This window comes from Takifugu flavidus, chromosome 15 (genome assembly GCF_003711565.1).
Source record: "Takifugu flavidus isolate HTHZ2018 chromosome 15, ASM371156v2, whole genome shotgun sequence".
Taxonomy (NCBI): domain Eukaryota; kingdom Metazoa; phylum Chordata; class Actinopteri; order Tetraodontiformes; family Tetraodontidae; genus Takifugu; species Takifugu flavidus.
Genome location: NC_079534.1, coordinates 8,946,244 through 8,964,044, shown reverse-complemented (window position 1 = coordinate 8,964,044; position 17,801 = coordinate 8,946,244). Strand labels below are relative to the sequence as shown.

The 17,801-nt window shown below is 40.7% G+C and overlaps 1 protein-coding gene and 1 long non-coding RNA gene across 10 annotated transcripts; one reads left to right on the top strand and one right to left on the bottom strand.

Annotated features, from left to right (window-relative positions):
• The first annotated feature begins 962 nt into the window (after nt 1-962).
• Nucleotides 963-17,284, top strand: LOC130538620 (casein kinase I). 9 transcript variants are annotated; one of them, XM_057056407.1, is made up of 12 exons: nt 963-1,118; nt 3,296-4,194; nt 4,281-4,350; nt 5,182-5,330; nt 5,417-5,651; nt 5,938-6,023; nt 6,116-6,200; nt 6,595-6,743; nt 7,649-7,729; nt 16,004-16,110; nt 16,563-16,643; nt 16,715-17,284. In XM_057056407.1, the coding sequence occupies exons 2-11, from the start codon at nt 3,949-3,951 to the stop codon at nt 16,615-16,617; spliced, it is 1,263 nt and encodes a 420-aa protein (XP_056912387.1). In that variant the 5' UTR covers nt 963-1,118; nt 3,296-3,948; the 3' UTR covers nt 16,618-16,643; nt 16,715-17,284. The 9 variants fall into 9 exon arrangements, with proteins under 9 accessions (XP_056912387.1, XP_056912388.1, XP_056912386.1 ...); XM_057056408.1 differs by having other exon boundaries at nt 6,598-6,743; nt 16,563-17,284; XM_057056406.1 differs by having other exon boundaries at nt 16,563-17,284.
• On the bottom strand, nt 2,077-3,376 carry LOC130538623 (uncharacterized). Its single transcript, XR_008953927.1, has 2 exons — nt 2,964-3,376; nt 2,077-2,369 (listed from the first exon to the last, which is right to left on the bottom strand). It is a non-coding gene; the product is annotated as an uncharacterized LOC130538623 (long non-coding RNA).
• Nucleotides 17,285-17,801: the final 517 nt, after the last annotated feature.

Here is a 17,801-nt window from a genome sequence, read left to right as displayed (position 1 = left end):
ATTTTTATGGAAATTTGTAAAAGGCGTTTCTCATATCCACAAGTCAAAAAGGGCTCAAATGACTAGTCTGCAACAACAATCTTGTGAATAAGGTTATTCAGGCACTGATCCATCTGTTCTTGGACGTTATAAGTGGTGTGCACATTGTACACTGCTCAAAAAAATTAGAGGAACAAAAACATCAGATCTAAACGGGGGGAAATGATCTTGGACACAGTGCAAGTGCAGCTACTTTCTTTGTACTTTCTTGTTGTTAGTCATCCAAAAGTGTTCATATAATATCTTTTTATATATTATACAATACAGCTCAAACTGTTTTTGCTAGACTTGTTTGACAGCTGAAGAGATTTTGTGATTAAGTGGGGGTATGAATGGAAATTGAACTAGACAATCAAAACATTGCAGAATTTAGGTTTTTAAGGCTGGCTGTCATGTTCATATGAATTGCATAAAATCACAGGCTCACTGAGCTCTTTGTTCTTTGTGTTAATGTGTGCATAGCTATTGTCTTCACTGGATGTGTGAAATGTGCTGCCAAAATGTTATAGGTCTGTAGCAAGGCCATTTATGTTCCTGTAAAATACAATTATTTTTCTATACACCTTTGTTTCTTTTATTTCTTGATATTTCGTGTAGGCTGAACACATTTAAATAGATTTATCAAAGTTTCTGTTTTTATCCAAGTAGCATTCTACATAACTTGAGAGTCGATTTTTTTTATTAATATGAAGTAAAGCCTTCAGAAATATAGAAATATTGTATTGTGTCACTTAATGTTACATCTTTTTAAAGTGTGTTTAAAAAAAACCTGCCAAGACCTAGGGATAGAATCCCAGAGGAATTCTAGCAGCAGCATCCAGCAGAAACTAGAGCCCGCTGCTGAATTTTAAAAATATTTTTCTCACAGAATGCTGTCGGTATTTCCGAAATTGTTTACGCCGACGTTCTCTGCTAACTGCCCACTGCGTACACTTACTTACGTAAAGTGTGTAGAGATCAGTGGCGAGGCTACTCAGCTGGATAGCCAAACAGTCACAGAAAGGGCAGATAAGCTCGGAAAAAACATGAAGAAAGTAGTTTATTTCTAGTTGGACAAATTGAGACTGAAAGAAACTTCGGTTAGTAGTATTATTTTTCTAACTTCGCAAAAACTAGCTCAAATTTGTCAGCTGCGGTTAAGAATTTCTTAGTGAATATATAGAAATTTAGCGTTAGTCGACACTAGCTAGTACAATGCTAGCTAGAATTTTAGCCAACCTTGCATGTAACCTTCTATTGAGTTCCATTTTAACGTAATACGTAACTTAACAAAGCCACAGGAACAACGTTATAAGATAAATTTTGATTGTTCTCTTCAATTACTTGTCCTTTTTGCACTTCCTTCACTTTTTCTTTTCGAACACGTTTCTTTAATGCTAGCATTCTCAGTCAACATTAAGGCCAAACACATAGAAACTACTGTGGCGTAAACCCAACTTCCTGCTTTACAAGTTAGACATGCATTCACATCGTACTTTAACATATTACAGAATGTTACTTGCTAATTTAGGCTAGAAATAAAGCTTGTATTGTGAGCTTGAACCGTCAATACTTGACTGTCAAAGTCTGCTGCAGTCGGTTCAGCAAATGTTAGCTCTAATGGGGGGAAAAGCAAGCCGTTTGGTGACATGCATTTTCTATTTTAAAGCTTTGTATGCATAGTTGATTAAATTAGTATCGATTTTCCTTCTATATAATCCCTTGGACTTAAAATGCTGTTGAGATATGGATAATAAGTGATGTAGCTAAGTCCATCTGTAGAGGTGAGGCAGGCATGATTATGTCTATCAATTTGCTGAATTTGTGCTGATCATTTTCCCAAGACAGCACCAAACAGTGATTGAAATGAACACACTGACTACGAAGCTAAACTATTCCTCAGTGTGTTGATAGCCTGTATTTGAGTATTGCTCAATAATAGTAACAACATAAGATGAAAGCTATTTCCAGATTTACATCAGCATAGGAGTTAGTTATTAATATGAAATTGGTTTCAGACTCTTTTTTTAAAATGCAACTTGAGTGATTTAGTGGTTATTGTTCTTCACATATTTTTTAATAATCCTTGCCCTCCTATATTCTTAGTTTGCAAAATATATGAGCTTATTGCCATTTTGAGCAGGCATGTTCATTAAAAATGAAATATTTAATATTTCAATACTTATATTAACTAACATAGAGTCACTATTCTTAGGAACATATTATGATACAGTACATGGGCCCGATGAAGCCAGTCAAACTGGTCTGCGAAGACCTCTTGATCTGCACAATCAGCATCAGTATCAGGCTGTAGGCTGGTTTTCAGGGAGACTGGTCAGGATTGTGGAAAGCTGAATAGAGAAAACATACTTCAGAAAAACCTGAGAGCTCAGGATCTTTAAAGGAGCTGACAGTTCACCTTGCAACAAGATGCTAAGTACACAGCCAAGATAACACATTAGTGGCTTAGAGACAATGTCCTTAAGTGGCAGCCAAGAGCCTGATTTGAACTTGAACATTTGATCAGATACCCCAGAAAGTTGAGACAACATATTTTTGGGTATATTATTCTCAAATTATATATATCAAATAATTATGAATTCACCAATTACAGTGTCAGCCTTTGTCACTTGAACAATGAAACAGATGCAAAGTGGTGTTGGTGTCAGTTGTGTTGAGCATGAAGAAGAAGAAGCATGATTTCAAAACCTTATCGGACTATTCTGTCCCTATTTAGGTACTACATATAATAATAAATACTAAAAAGCCAATAAGATCACTTCCCATTAAAGATATATAGTAAAATACATACTGCTAAATTAACCCCCAATTTTTTTAAGCTGATTACCTTGAATAATATCCAATTGACATGTCACCTCTGATTTCAGTAATGCGTTTCATTTACTGAAGGCAATACTTTATTTACTGAAGGCAGAAAAACTCACGAAGCAGAAACAGGTGGCTACAGTCGAGACCCAGCATGGGATTTCAAGTCCATGGGCTCCAGTCTGAGGTAGTGTTCTGTAAGAGATCCAAGTATTAGAAAAAAAACGATCTTGCAATTGCCATCTTGGATGTGGGAAGAACAACATGATTTCTACACAGACATCTAACAACTTGATTTATGCACCTCAGCATAAATGTATACACGCTCCCACACCTCTGTCCTTTGGTTTTCAGAACTGCCATGAAATTTCCTCATTGCCAGCATTTCTCTTTTAATGTGAAGATTAGACTAAATTTTTTCCTGTTTCTGTCTATCATGTTTTTATTTCAGGCAGCATTTTGAAAGGACTGTACAACTTCTCCTTCTAGCCCAGAGTCCCATCTTTATCCAGTCTTGCTTCTGAAGTTTATTTCTGATGCCAAAACTGCCTTCTCATAATAGTGGACAAGAGCAGATTCCAGCACTTGCAGGAACAGGGAACTACACGAAACAGCTAAGATATACCTCATTAAATTAATGTATTTACTGTGGGATGGCTTGATATCAAATGTGAAAAGGTGGGACCTCTGAGCCCATTTTTATAGAAATTATAAACTGAAACAGAAGGTACCATAGCTTTTATACTTCAGATTAGCATATGGTGACAGATGTGATCCTGGTCCCCACAAAGGGGATATTGTCTGGTTTGTAGTGTTACCCAATCATCCTGTCATTTTTTTTCCACTTTTATGTGGCCTTCTGTTTTTCCTACCAATAACCATTAGTGGTTTTAAGGATTTTACTGCTACTCTGATCAGTTATTTCTCATTCGGGTATCCATCTCAAATCAGCTGTGGTTTTAATACATTCTAATACTTTTTCATATGTTCCATTACAGACAGTTTAATTGAGATTTCAGTCAAGGTGCTTGCCAGTTTGTTTGGTAGTTGTTTTGATTGTATGGAATCAGCGTCACCGTGGAGAGGCCAGGCTACCACAAATTGATGGACTTTGACAAGCGGGGAGTTGGAGGAGGAGGGGGTGGAAAAGGCGAGATCGAGGATGTAAAGAGGATGTCTGGGAAGACGGGCAGTCGTTCAGGACACACTGGTCGGGGTTCAGGTTCCAACTCTGGGGTTTTAATGGTTGGACCAAACTTTCGAGTTGGAAAGAAAATTGGCTGTGGGAACTTCGGAGAGCTGCGACTAGGAAAGAACCTGTACACCAATGAATATGTAGCTATTAAATTGGTAAGAAAACCTTCAAGCCTTGCTTTGTGAAAAACTTTGGACATTCAAAAGCAAAGTTAAAAAAAAAATTCCTTTTTGTTTTGCAGGAGCCAATCAAGTCACGGGCGCCACAGCTCCACTTAGAATATCGTTTCTATAAACAGCTTGGAAGCTCAGGTGAATCAGTACACAGACACAGAGTGTTACTTTAAAAACTTAAAGCATAAACCTATCATAAATCAGAGAAGCTCACTGAATTGTAACAGTAAGTCTTAATGATAACGCTGTGCTCCTATGTTTGTTGTTTCACATGGCACTGAGATAAGGTGTAACTATCTAGCACATTACCATCCAGCACCATCACACCTCTCATCTCCCTGCCAAGAAACAGATTCCAGTCACTAATGGACCAGATTTAGAATAGCATAGAGTTAAAATGTTGCAAAACGCAGAGAATTTATTTTGTATTGCATGTTTGTTCTGTTGCTATGCACTGACACTGCATCTTTTTATCCTACCAAAGCCAATGAATGAACAATACCATGCTTACAAAATGATATAATCTTAAACACATTTTAGATCTTGTCAAAGGTAGGTCAACTCCCGGTGATTTTAGTTAAATCACCTGCATGTGCAGGTTCATGCTCCACTGCAGGACTACTGCACCTGTCTCCTGTGACTGCAATAGCATGTAGAGTCCATACAAAGCATTTAATTTAAGATTAGCTCATTTTACATGTAATGCACACATTTATACCTTTTCAGCATAACTAGATAAATGTAGAATCAATGTCTTTTACCTGTTCACGTAGATGAAAGAGGATAAATTCCAGTTTCCACTGTATTAACTTGTTTTGCCTTGTAGGTTTCATAATATTCAAAGAACAGAATAAATTGGTCAATGTAAACTTGGCTGAAAATTTGTCTCCAGTTTTGCCATGTTGCTGACGCTTAGATTATTGCATAGTTATTATAAATGTGTCTCAATCCTGATTTGGATTATTCCAGATGGGGTACCCCAAGTGTTTTACTTTGGGCCATGTGGAAAATATAATGCTATGGTTCTGGAGCTACTGGGACCCAGCTTAGAAGATCTCTTTGATCTGTGTGACCGCACATTCTCTCTGAAGACTGTACTCATGATAGCCATACAACTGGTAAGTACAAAGAATGATTTTCCTTTAACTTACCTTTTTACCTGACTTTATTGTTATACATCCTGCTGCATTTGTCTATCCTTTAGATAACTCGCATGGAGTTTGTTCACACAAGAAGTCTGATCTATCGAGACGTGAAACCTGAGAACTTCCTGGTGGGCCGACCTGGCTCCAAAAGGCAACACACCATTCACATCATAGACTTTGGCCTGGCAAAAGAGTACATTGATCCAGAGACCAAGAAACACATCCCGTACAGAGAACACAAGAGCCTGACTGGAACTGCTAGATATATGAGCATCAATACACACCTAGGAAAAGGTGCAAATCAATGTTTATGTGGGGGGTGTAAGGCACATCAGCATTTGTGGGGAGGTGGCATTTTATCTATTTTTGTATTCTGCATTAGCATTAAAGTTTCAGTGCTTTGTTGTTATTCTTTGTCATAATCCTTTGATTAAAGGTGAAAGTAGATGCCACAGTTTATTTTGCGGACAAATTGATGATTGCTGTTAGCAATCGGTCCTTATTATAATAATTGGTCATCATTGTGATGTTTGTTTTATTGTGTTGTTTTTTTTTGGGGGTGGGGGGGGGGGGGGTTTAGAACAAAGCCGTCGTGATGACCTGGAAGCTCTTGGACACATGTTCATGTACTTTCTGCGAGGTAGCTTACCCTGGCAAGGACTTAAGGTTTGAACACATGAAATAAACAGCCCAGTGTGTTGGACTTTCGAGCATGGAGTTGTTATAAATAAACTCACCCTTTTCTTTGTCATCATTAGGCTGACACACTGAAAGAGCGCTATCAGAAGATTGGAGACACAAAGAGGGACACGCCCATCGAGGTCCTGTGTGAAAACTTCCCAGGTATGTAAATACACGTTTCTGCAAATGTTAATGAAATGAAACCAAGATTTATCCTTTAAATAAATCCACATAGATTATTTCTTATGTTTAACGTTCAACAAGATAGCATTCATTCATAAATCAATTCAAAACAAAATCTTTTAAATCAGCTGTTATTTGCTGGTGTTTTCTAGTTAGTTAAGACAATTGGGATTTTTATCCTTAAATCTATATTAATTAGTAAAACCATTGATCATGTAAACTGACCCTATGTTTATAATGATTTCAATTAAAAATATAGTAAAGGGTATGATTTATCTAAACTGCCATGTTTACAGATCCATTGTATGTTGAGCCTAGCATATGTTCAACACCGTGTGTCTTCATGTCTCGTGTGTTTCTGTGTTTGGGACAGAAGAGATGGCCACATACTTGCGTTACGTGCGACGGCTTGATTTCTTTGAGAAACCTGATTACGACTATCTGAGGAAGCTCTTCACAGACCTGTTTGACAAAAATGGATACATCTTTGACTACCAGTACGACTGGACAGGGAAGCCACTGGTTAGTGTGAAATGTCCATTTTGTGTCTTATAACTGTCTGTTGATTAATTATTTTCTCCATGATCCTAATCAGAGAAATGACCATAAATCCTAAATTGTACCAATAAAAGGGTGCTAGTGTAACTTATAGAAATCTTTTCACATCATCTTGTCAGCACATCGCCATCACCATTGTGTGACACTGTACAAAATCAGTTATTTTTAGGTTTCCAGAAACAGGATACAAAAACTTTGCATTACCTTCATTTTGGTATTATACATGTTAATTTACCTATAATGGTAATTACTAACAGTTGCAATTACAACATTAATATTTAGTTTGCCTCTATCAACCTGTTCACTTTTGGAACAAGCTTTGCAAAAGTCAAATGTTATACATCACCTGTTAGATAAACACAAATAGGGTTGATTATAAAATACAACGGTAGTAATAATGTTGATGAGACCTGGTCATCCCACCTGGCAACTTCAGGTTTTGTCACTTCAGTTCTTACAAAGAAATTATTGCTCCAGTTGGGTCTGTAATTATCTTCATTCCTGGCTTTGAATAATTGTTTAGTTCTGTTAAAAACTTTGTATCATATATGAGGATTAGAATGTTACATATGAATGCCTAGTAATCTGGCACCTTTGTACCAATTTGGCTGTAGACACAGCCTTATTAATAATCAATAAAACCAAAATGATTACTAAAAGGAAAAATCCCAATAGGGCCACTGAACATCAGTTCTTTATTTGGTTAAAGAAATTTGTAAGCAACAAGAGTTTTGTGTTGACATTTGTGTGATGGAATTAGTCTTTGAGAAGAAAAGAGTGGGTTGTTCGCGGCTGCACAGCAGTGTTATTTAAATGTGGCTACAAAAGTCTTAAATCATATTGATCTGCCTTTCATCATCTGTGTTTAGCCCACTCCTATTGGTCCAATGGCCATTGAGACTCCACTTCAGACAAGCAACAGAGAGAAACCCCCTCAGACCAAAAATCAGGTACAAACTGCATAAAATGAAATGTTATGGCTCTAACTTCTGTTCCTTGAAAGAGAGGAACGAGGTACAACACATTTGTATGGGATATCATGCTCTTGTGTGGTCTGCTGAAGAAACCTCTATTCATCCCTTTTAAGGCAAATGACCCGTGGTGATGTATGTGAGGTCCGCCCACACATATAAATTCCCATCGCCACGGTCATTTTTCAGTTTGATAGCCGCTCTTCACTGAGCCCAGTTTCATGGCGGGGCAACCTAGTGTTGTAGCTCGTTCCTCTCCTTCAGGGAACAGTAGTTAGAGCCATAACATTTTGTTCCCTTTCAGTTCATTCACTCGGTATGACACATTTATATGGGACAGAGTAGCTACCAAACCAAAGTCAAAACCTTAACACGCTAGTGTATCCTTGACCCAGCAGAGAGGACCATGCCTCTGGTTGAATGAGCTCTTACACCGGGGGCAAAGGAAGACCCTTGCTGTTGTACGCCAGGTAGATAACCTGCACAATCCAGCGGGAAAGCCTCTGTGTGGACAGTGGTTTGCCCTTGTAATGCACACACAGTGCATAAGGAGTGCAACCTCCTGGGCTCTTCACAAGCAAACGGAGGAGGAGAGAAACTCAAAAGTTCAAACACCATAGAATTATTACACGTTGCGAAAACTAGGTAGATAAGCTGCATTTGGACGCAGTGTAACCGTAAAATCATTCGGAGTGAACTGGGTACATAAGGGATGAATGGACAAAGCATGAAGATCGCCCACTTGCTTCGCAGAAGTCAGATCAAGAAGAAGTGCAGTTATAAGAGAAAGAAACTTCATATCAACAGGCTCAAAAGGGGAACCACAAAGAGCCTCTAGCACCAATGGCAAATCCCATGAGGGAACGCTGGGCTTAATTACAGGTCTTAACCAGTGGACTCCCTTTAAGAATCGCATGGTCAGAGGGTGAGCACCTGGCGTGACCCCATTAAACCTGACATGACAGGCAGAAATTGCTGCCAAATAGAACTTAATTGTAGAAAAGGAAAGACCCATATCCAATAGTTCCTGAAGGAATGTTAACACATCCACAATGGAACACTAATGGAACAGAATATTTTGGTCCTGGCCAGACTTCTCAAATGCCTGCCATTTGTAGGCATAAAGGCCTCTAGTAGATGATGCCCTTGGACTCAATCGTTGCCACCACATTAGGGGATAAACCAGTAGCTAACAAGTGGGACATTTCAACAGGTAGGCATGCAGCCGCCACAGTCCCGGTCGTGGATGAAGAATCTTCCCCCCTGCCTGGGAAGAGAAGTCCCTGCGGAGAGGAAGTTGCCAGGGCCTGGATGCCAGCAAACTGATTCTCTCCGCATACCACAATTTTGCCAGCCAGCAAGGGGCCACCAGGATCAGGGAGAGCCCCTGTTGGCATACTCTCTCCAGCAGAGTGTGGCGCCATACGTGCGCTACCACATCCATCCCCAGGAGTGGGCTGCAGTCCGTCATGGAAAAGGACAGGGGGCAGTGGGTGTTTGTACTGGAGGCAAACAGATCCACCTCTACAATGCCAAAACAGCTCCATATCTGTGCCACCACAGATGGGTGGAGCCTCCATTCTTTCACTAGAGGACTGCCTCTAGAGAGAAGGTCTGGTCCCAGGTTCAAGTGACCCAGAACATGTGTAGCTCTGACAGACAGGAACCGAGTATTGCACCACAGCAACAGAAAGTGAGACTGGTTCAAGAGGGGATTCACGAGTCCCTCGTGGTTCACGAGTCCCTCCTTGCCTGTTTTTGTAAGAAACCACTGTCGTATTGTCTGTCCTGATCAGAACATTATAGCCTGTCAGAACACGAAGGAAATGTTTCAGAACCAAAAAGGTTGCCAACAGTTCCAAATGTGGATCCTGCATTGCACCGCAGTCCACAACCCTCTCACTGCTTCTCCATCGCACAGTGCCCCCCCCACACACACACACTCTGTCAGGGATGCATCTGTGGACACCACTTTACGAAAAAACACCCCTACGATGCTGGGTCCTAGGTATAACAGCCTATGTTTCCTCCAGGAGAAGAGAATCATCATACAGGACGGCGTTATCGCCAGTTTCATTTGGAGGTGACGTGGCACAAGCCAGTGAGATAGTGTTGAAAAGCTCGCATCTTTAACAGCCTGGGTGGTATCACTGTGATCATTGATGCCATCATGCTGTAAAATCGTTGAGAAACGTAGTCTACGTCCCAACTGAAAATGAGAGAGACAGCGGTGAAACGCTGCCACCTGGTGCTCTGACAGATGTGTCCAACCTAAGACGTAACATATTTCCAACCTGAGGAAGGAAATCTGTTGACTGGGGATCATTGAACTTTTTGAAGATTTACTTCAAACCCCATTGCTCGGATGTGCTTCAGCGTTTGCATCAGCTGCGCAGCTGCCTGCTCCTTGGAGCTCGCAACTAAAGCCCAATCGTCCGGAAAGGCTAATATGCGAACACCGAACACATTTGGTGAAGGTGTGGGGAACAAGCGACAGACCGAAAGCCAGAACCAAAGTATTCGTAGGCTGTGCCTTCAAACGCGAACCTCAGAAACTGCCTGTGGTCTGGGTGTATTGCTGTGTGAAAGTAAGCGTCGATCGATTGTTGTGAACCAATCTCCTGGACTTATAGCACTCAGCAGCTGTCTGAGTGTTAACATCTTGAATCTGTAAGTTTGTAGGAATCTGTTTAGCACTCGATCGAGAATAGGACAGAGTCCGCCCCCTTTCTTCGGAACAACGAAATAATGGCTGCACCAGCCTCTGTTCGTGTCCGAAATGGGAACAACAACTATTGCTCCACGGTAGCCTGTGGCAACGGTCCTCTCTACCCAAGGTGAGACTGTGCATGCGTGCCACCAAAGGAGGTGAATGGCCCGCCGACTGACCTGCAGTACTGTGGGCGAGGGACTGTCGTCCCCTGCCGTGCTGGTGGGAAGCGGCATTGCCAGTCCACCCTGATGTTCGTGATTCCTATTTTTTGGGAAAATAATTTAACCTTTATTGAACTTAATTGCACATTTGGTACAATGGGCACCTTTATTGGGGCATTTGTGTGATTGAGAATGCTGTTCTTGGGAGACTGTATGGGGAAAACGGAGCACCTCTCAAGGCTCCTTTTCTGACCAAAATAAAAGTGCGGCCTTTTCAGTGGCAACATATGAGGGGCAGCGGTGTTTCGGGGCTGAGTGCCGTGGGTGTCCACCAGACAAACTCTTGGTTGGCTGAAGCTCCAACCCCACAGCTGGTGCCGATCTTTTAGGAGGATACAGTAACACAGATCTGCAGAGGTTAGCAGGCTGTTTAGGTTTGGTATCACACCTGGGAATTATGATGCCGAGAGCTTCAGTGTGCTTCTTCCTCAGCTCATACTTCGTCTGGATGGCATGGAGTGATTTACTAAACAAGCCACCACCCGATACAGGTTCGTTCAGATGGATTTCCCAGTCAATCTCTGGGACGTCAGACAGGGCTAACCACAGGTGCCTCTGTGCCACGACCGTGGAAGCCATCCCTCTCCCCAGGGAGAGCACTGTAAGCAGGACACAAGAAGGATGTGATCTGTTGCGATCCTAACTTTATTAAGCAGAGGAACCAGTGGACTATCTGAAGGCATATTCTCCGAGTTCTGCCAGAGACATGGATTGGTATGTCTAGAACAGGTGTCACCAACCCTATGCCTGCGGGCACCTGGTTGCCCGTTGGCTCCTTCTCAGTCGCTCGCTGGACTTGTTCTAAAAATATATGTCAGGCTGGATAGGCCAGTGGTTTATGCCACTGACTTTGGTGCGGAAGTTTATCGGTTTGAATCCAGGCGAGCCCTTAGGCAAGGCTGCGCATGACAATTATTCCTGCTTTTGCTAGCTAATACATCATTGATTATACCGCTCAATCTCATTTATTGGGAGAAACAATTTGAGTTCTGTTTTTTGTTGAATGAAATTGTGACATGTTCATTTGCAAAAAATAAATGTCACTTTGACAATGAAACATAAATACATTCATTTACAAGTACTTGTCCTAAAGTTATGATTATTGTTTTTTTGTGTGAATATTGTATGCTTTTGATTTCTTGATTTGTTTATACAGTGAGAGTAAAAAGTATTTGATCCCTTGCTGATTTTGTTGGTTTGTCCACTAATAAAGACATGATCATTCTATAATTTTAATGGTAGATGTATTCTAACATGGAGAGACAGAATATCAAAAAGAAAATCCAGAAAATAACTTTAAAGAATTTATTTTAATTTATTTGTTTTTCATTGAGGGTAATAAGTATTTGATCCCTCTATCCAAAAGCACTTAATATTTGGTGGCAAAGCCATTGTTTGCAAGCACAGCGGTCAAACGTTTGTTGTAGTTAACCACAAGGTTAGCACACATATCAGGGGGAATTTTGGCCCATTCTTCTTTGCAGATCCTCTCTAAATCATTAAGGTTGGTGGGCTGTCACTTGGCAACTCAGACCTTCAGCTCTCTCCATAGATTTTCAATTGGATTGAGGTCCGGAGACTGGCTGGGCCACTCCATGACCTTAATATGGTTCTTCTTGAGCCACTCCTTTGTCACCTTTGCTGTATGCTTTGGGTCGTTGTCACGTTGGAAGACCCAGCCACGGCCCATTTTCAGCTTCCTAGCAGAGGGGAGGAGGTTGTCCCTCAGCACTGCATGGTACATGGCTCCGTCCATCTTCCCAGTGATGCGGTGAAGTAGCCCTGTGCCCTTGGCAGAGAAACACCCCCAAAACATAATGTTTCCACCTCCATGCTTGACGGTGGGCACAGTGTTCCTGGGATCATAGGCAGCATTTTTCTTCCTCCACACATGACGAGTAGAGTTTAGGCCAAATAGTTCAATTTTGGTCTCGTCTGACCACAGAACCTTCTCCCAATCACTTTGTGCATCTTTGAGGTGATCATTGGTATACTTTAGGCGAGCCTCCACATGTGCCTTCTTAAGCAGGGGTACCTTTCGGGCACTGCAGGATTTTAATCCATTGCGGCGCAAAGTGTTGCCAATTGTTTTCCTGGTGACTTTGGTCCCAGCTGACTGGAGGTCATTCACTAACTCCTGCTGTGTGGTTGCAGGCCGATTTCTCACTGTTCTCATGATCATTGCCACCCCACGAGGTGAAATCTTCTGTGGAGCACCAGACCGAGGTCTATTGATGGTCATGTTATACTTCTTAAATTTTCTCGCAATTGCACCAATAGTTGTTACTTTAATACCCAGCAATTTGCTAATGTTTTTGTAGCCCATTCCTGATTTATGCAGGTCAACAATCCTGTCTCTGAGGTCCTGAGAGAGTTCTTTGGTCTTACCCATGGTGGAGAGTTTGGAATCTGTCTGATTGTCTGATTCTGTGAACAGTTGTCTTACATACAGGTGAATAGTTAGACCTGGTGTCTTCAATTCAGGTAACAAGTTGTTTGGGAGTGTCTAACTGGTCTGTGGAAGCCAGAACTCCTAATGCATACTAGGGGATCAAATACTTATTTCCCTCAATGAAAAACAAATAAATTTAAATAAATTCTTTAAAGTTATTTTCTTGATTTTCTTTTTGATATTCTGTCTCTCCATGTTAGAATACATCTACCATTAAAAGTATAGAATGATCATGTCTTTATTAGTGGACAAACCAACAAAATCAGCAAGGGATCAAATACGTTTTACTCTCACTACATATGTTTTGAGCTGGTAGCCCTCAAGCCATTTGGGAATCTTAAGGTAGCCCTCAGCTTTGAAAAGGTTGGTGACCGCTGGTCTAGAACATAGTGACGGAGCTCAAAGCACGAACTGTGCTTCCTTGCGACTGGTAAATTTTCTCTAAGTGTGAGGGGGCGAACCGGCAGTGCTTTGATGGGAGTGTGGCAGAGCCAACGACACCGTGAGTATGGGACGAGGCCAAGTACAAGCTTCAATGGGTGGAATATTGACCAGACCGGTTTCCTCCCTCCGTTCAATTCCAAAATTGTCCATAGCTTGGGTAGACAATGGTTTGTGCCACATTGAAGTTTGTTCCGTGACAAAGTTTTTGAGCAGGCAAAGGAGAGGGCCACTTGATGGATAGCTTTTAGCTGTGCAACGGCACAGCAAGATGTGTCAACTTGGAGTGATCTGACGACAATTCTTCCTGCTCATCCTCCGATAAGCCATGTATGTCCAGGCCGATGTCTAGCAGGTCATCGCTGTCATGACAGATGTCCAGCCCCTGTGAAGGCTGGTTAGCACAGTCAGAGGTGCCTGGTCCGTATTCAGGTAACCCGTCAGCGAACTCCATGTGGTCTGTCCAGCTTTCTACAATGTCTCTGACCAGAGGCTCCTCATCGTTGGACATAGACGGAGCTAGTTCCTTCGACATGGAAAGAAGTGGATCCTGCTGAGCCACGTTTGCCTTATCAAGTACATTCTCCATGAATTTAACTCGTCTCACAAGGGTTGGATCATGGAGCAGACGACTCCTGGCTTAGACAATCCCCAGGCAGACGGGACAGGTTTCGTGGAGATCCTTTTCATGCAGGGAGAAGCCGCATCCCTGAGGACAGGGCGAACTGAAGACTTCTTTCTGTTTAGGTTCCGAACTCATAGCGAGATGGAACTTTACACCAAGACACAGTCGAAATTAGCGCTCTGCGGGTAGCAGGTGGCTAACCAACAGGGGCAGTTCAGCTAAAGTCGAGTTGGTTGTAGCCTTAATTAAGACAAAGCTAATCAGCAGCACCCAGTTAGCCTGACTCATGGAGGTGTTCTTAGTGAGGTGAAGAGCGTAAGAACTGAAAAATGACGAGGCGATGGGAATTTATATGTGCGGGCGGACCTCACATACATCACCACAGTTCATTTGCCTTCAAAGGCGTGAATAGAGGTTTCTTCAGTAGCCCACGCAAGGGCGTGATATCCCATACAAATGTGTTGTACTGAGTGAATCGACTGAAAGGGAACTACTAATACTGTCACATCAGTACTGGTATTCAAACAACCTCAAAAAAAGGTTCACTTTTTAATCTCTGTTTTTCTACAATCCCTGGCATTTAATCTTATTTTCAATTTAAGTTAATGTGTTAAAAATTAGTAATGTTTGAATTATAACGAGATAAAAATCAGTTTCACATTACAGAAGAGTCAGAGTTTACTGTGTTCACTTAAATGCCTAAAGGGGAGTGTTTCTTCACCACCATTGCCAAAGTGCGTTTTCAACTTTTTGAGGTTCTATCTTTTGCATCTTGACACAGTGATTACTACTTATTGTTCAGAAAAGCGGATCTGGAAATATATCACAAAAAAGATTATTTTTATACAGCCCAACCTTCAGGAATCTTTTTTTAAATTTGTTCAGGACGAACAACTAAAAAATTGCAATGGCTAAATTATCCATAGCATGACCTTGGGACATTCAATTTCTCTTAAACATCTTTTAAATGTTTCTACACCTTGATTGACATACATTTGAAAGACACACATGTGTCTGTATCAACTCTCACAGTTGATAATTCACCATAGTAAATAAAAACAGGTTTGCTGGAATGGAACCAGCTTTAACTCTCTGACTGATGGCAGAAGATTCTGTTGGTTTGGAGATTTAGTTGGTTTGTTGAGAAATAATGGATGTGTGGATAATATGGATTGTTTTCGGTCAAGAAGCCTTTCCCTTCGTGGTAATCTTTAGAGGTAATGATACAGCCTTCCCAAATGACTCTTCTTCATGTACTCAGACATCTCCTATCCTCTTAGTGGCCTATCCTCTCTGTGTGGAACTTCTTGGGTTTGCTCAGTTTCCCCTCTTGTTTTGTAAGTGCTGGCCAAAATCGTTTTCCCAAGGGTATCTCATTTCTTTGACCTGCTTTCCTGGGCACTTATGTGTGTCACCCAATTCTGTCCTAGTTATGGGGCTACTAAAACACATTTTCTTTATAAGCACATACAGTTGATAAACATAAATCTGACATTTTGTGTATAAAACTGGTGATAACAGAATAAGAAAGTCTTGGTAAAAAATACGAAGGATTTTCACTGTTTCAGGGGTACTTTCAATCAACATTGCAATTATATATATACCAGAAAAGTAGAATAAACAAGGCACCAAACACATCATGAACCAGAGTTGCAAATGTTGCTGCACTGAAAAATAAAGAATGTTGACAAACAAAAGAGGCTAAAAGTATGTTTTGGAATGGAACTTAAAGTAAAGTTTATCTGTAATTGTGTCATTAGGGCTAATTCATTTCTCCTTTTGCTCTGTGTTTTTCTTGCAGGTGGTGAGCTCAACCAATGGTGAGCTAAATACAGACGACCCGACCGCAGGACACTCAAATGCACCAATCACAGCTAATGTAGAGGTGGAAGTGGCTGATGACTCCAAGTAAGGTTTAGTGGTGGAAGATGGTTGCAAGGGAATACATTGCACATGATTATTTTTTCCTGGCTTTATTTATTCAAATCTCTTCAAATTCTCTCAAAAATGTAGAGAATGTAAATAAAGAGCAACAATTGAACTTTTTTTTATAAATGTATTCTCCTTTATGTCAGCAGAAATTATAAAAGCCCATTATAATCTGCTGTTCACTGTCTAGGAACCATAGGAGAACTCAATTCTCCTCACACACTTTAACAGATAGCATTTTCAGTATTAAGAGAATGTAAAAACCATGGATGCTACAGTATGTTGGTTGTAACATCATCTAGCTTGACCAGTTTAAAAGGAGCCTCGAAAAAACTTGCATATTAAGTAAAATTAGAGATAGCTGATGATGCAAATTATTCAATAACATTTAGGTGTTTTGATCTAATAGCGTGACTCATCTTGTGTTGTAGGTGCTGCTGTTTCTTCAAGAGGAGGAAAAGGAAAGCTATCCAGAGACACAAATGAGGACAGAGAGAGAACCAACCCTCCGTGTAACCACACTCCCTCTTCATATATTAAAGACCCTTCTTTAATCCCATCTAACCTCTTCCTCTGCTGTCAGGGTCCTGTAGTCTGCTTCTGGTCAGCAGGATTGGCTGGACAATTGGGCAGCAGAATGTGATGACAAAGTTGCTCTGCAATGACAATAGAAATGGATAGAGTAGTGCTTTAATTATGGACCAGAGACTTAATGTGGATCAAACTGCTGAGGAACAATGACTGATTTTTTTTGGTCAACTGGCAGATTTTCTGTCTGTTTTCTTCCAGTCATTCACAGAAGACCAGTATAGGAATCTGACATACTTTCTCTTGTTCACAATAAGGAACACTTATGGACACAAAGACACAAGGATGCAGTTGTGGCACAGTGTTTATAACCAATTGTGTATATATACATATATGTGTGTGTGTGTATGTGTGTATATATATATAAATATATATACACACACACACACAATGTATGTGTGTGTGTGTGTGTTTTGTTTTTTAAATTCCCCCTGCAATTAAAAAAGCAGCCTGGTCTGTTTACTGCAATAGATCAGACTCAAAAATCACGTCCACCATGTGTCAGGAAATCTGAAATATGTTTATGTCAGAGCCATGCTTTTTTTGTTTTAAATAACTAAAACAACTTTGGTTTGAAGCTTTTTCTTTCACAGTTCTGAGTTTTCATAGTTTGAGTGTGTTCATGTAATTTAAAACTTGGATTTAAGAATATTTTTAAGAATCTCTTCATATTCTGTATTGAAATACAGGTGACACAATTAAAAACACCAAACATAAAAATTCATATACACTTGACAAGACTGATGAGGGCATTATGTCATTAGAGGTGTTTTCTACACCAGAAATACCAATGAAGGTAACTTTTAAACAGTGCGAATAATTCCGATGAAAAGGTAGTGATTTTTATTGATGAGACAAACCTGCTGATGAATGAAAGAACGTGGTAATTCTCATCCCCCCCCCTTCAGTCTTTCAGGAGACATGCTGGTGTTTGAGATGGCTGTGCACCATCTGGCATTTTTAAAGTTCTGATTCAGCATACCCAGAGTTGTCAGACATTTTCACCTTTATGACATTTTGTTTCATGTTTTGTTAATGTGAGTGTTCTCTCAATATATACTCAACAAAGTAAGTGAAAACAG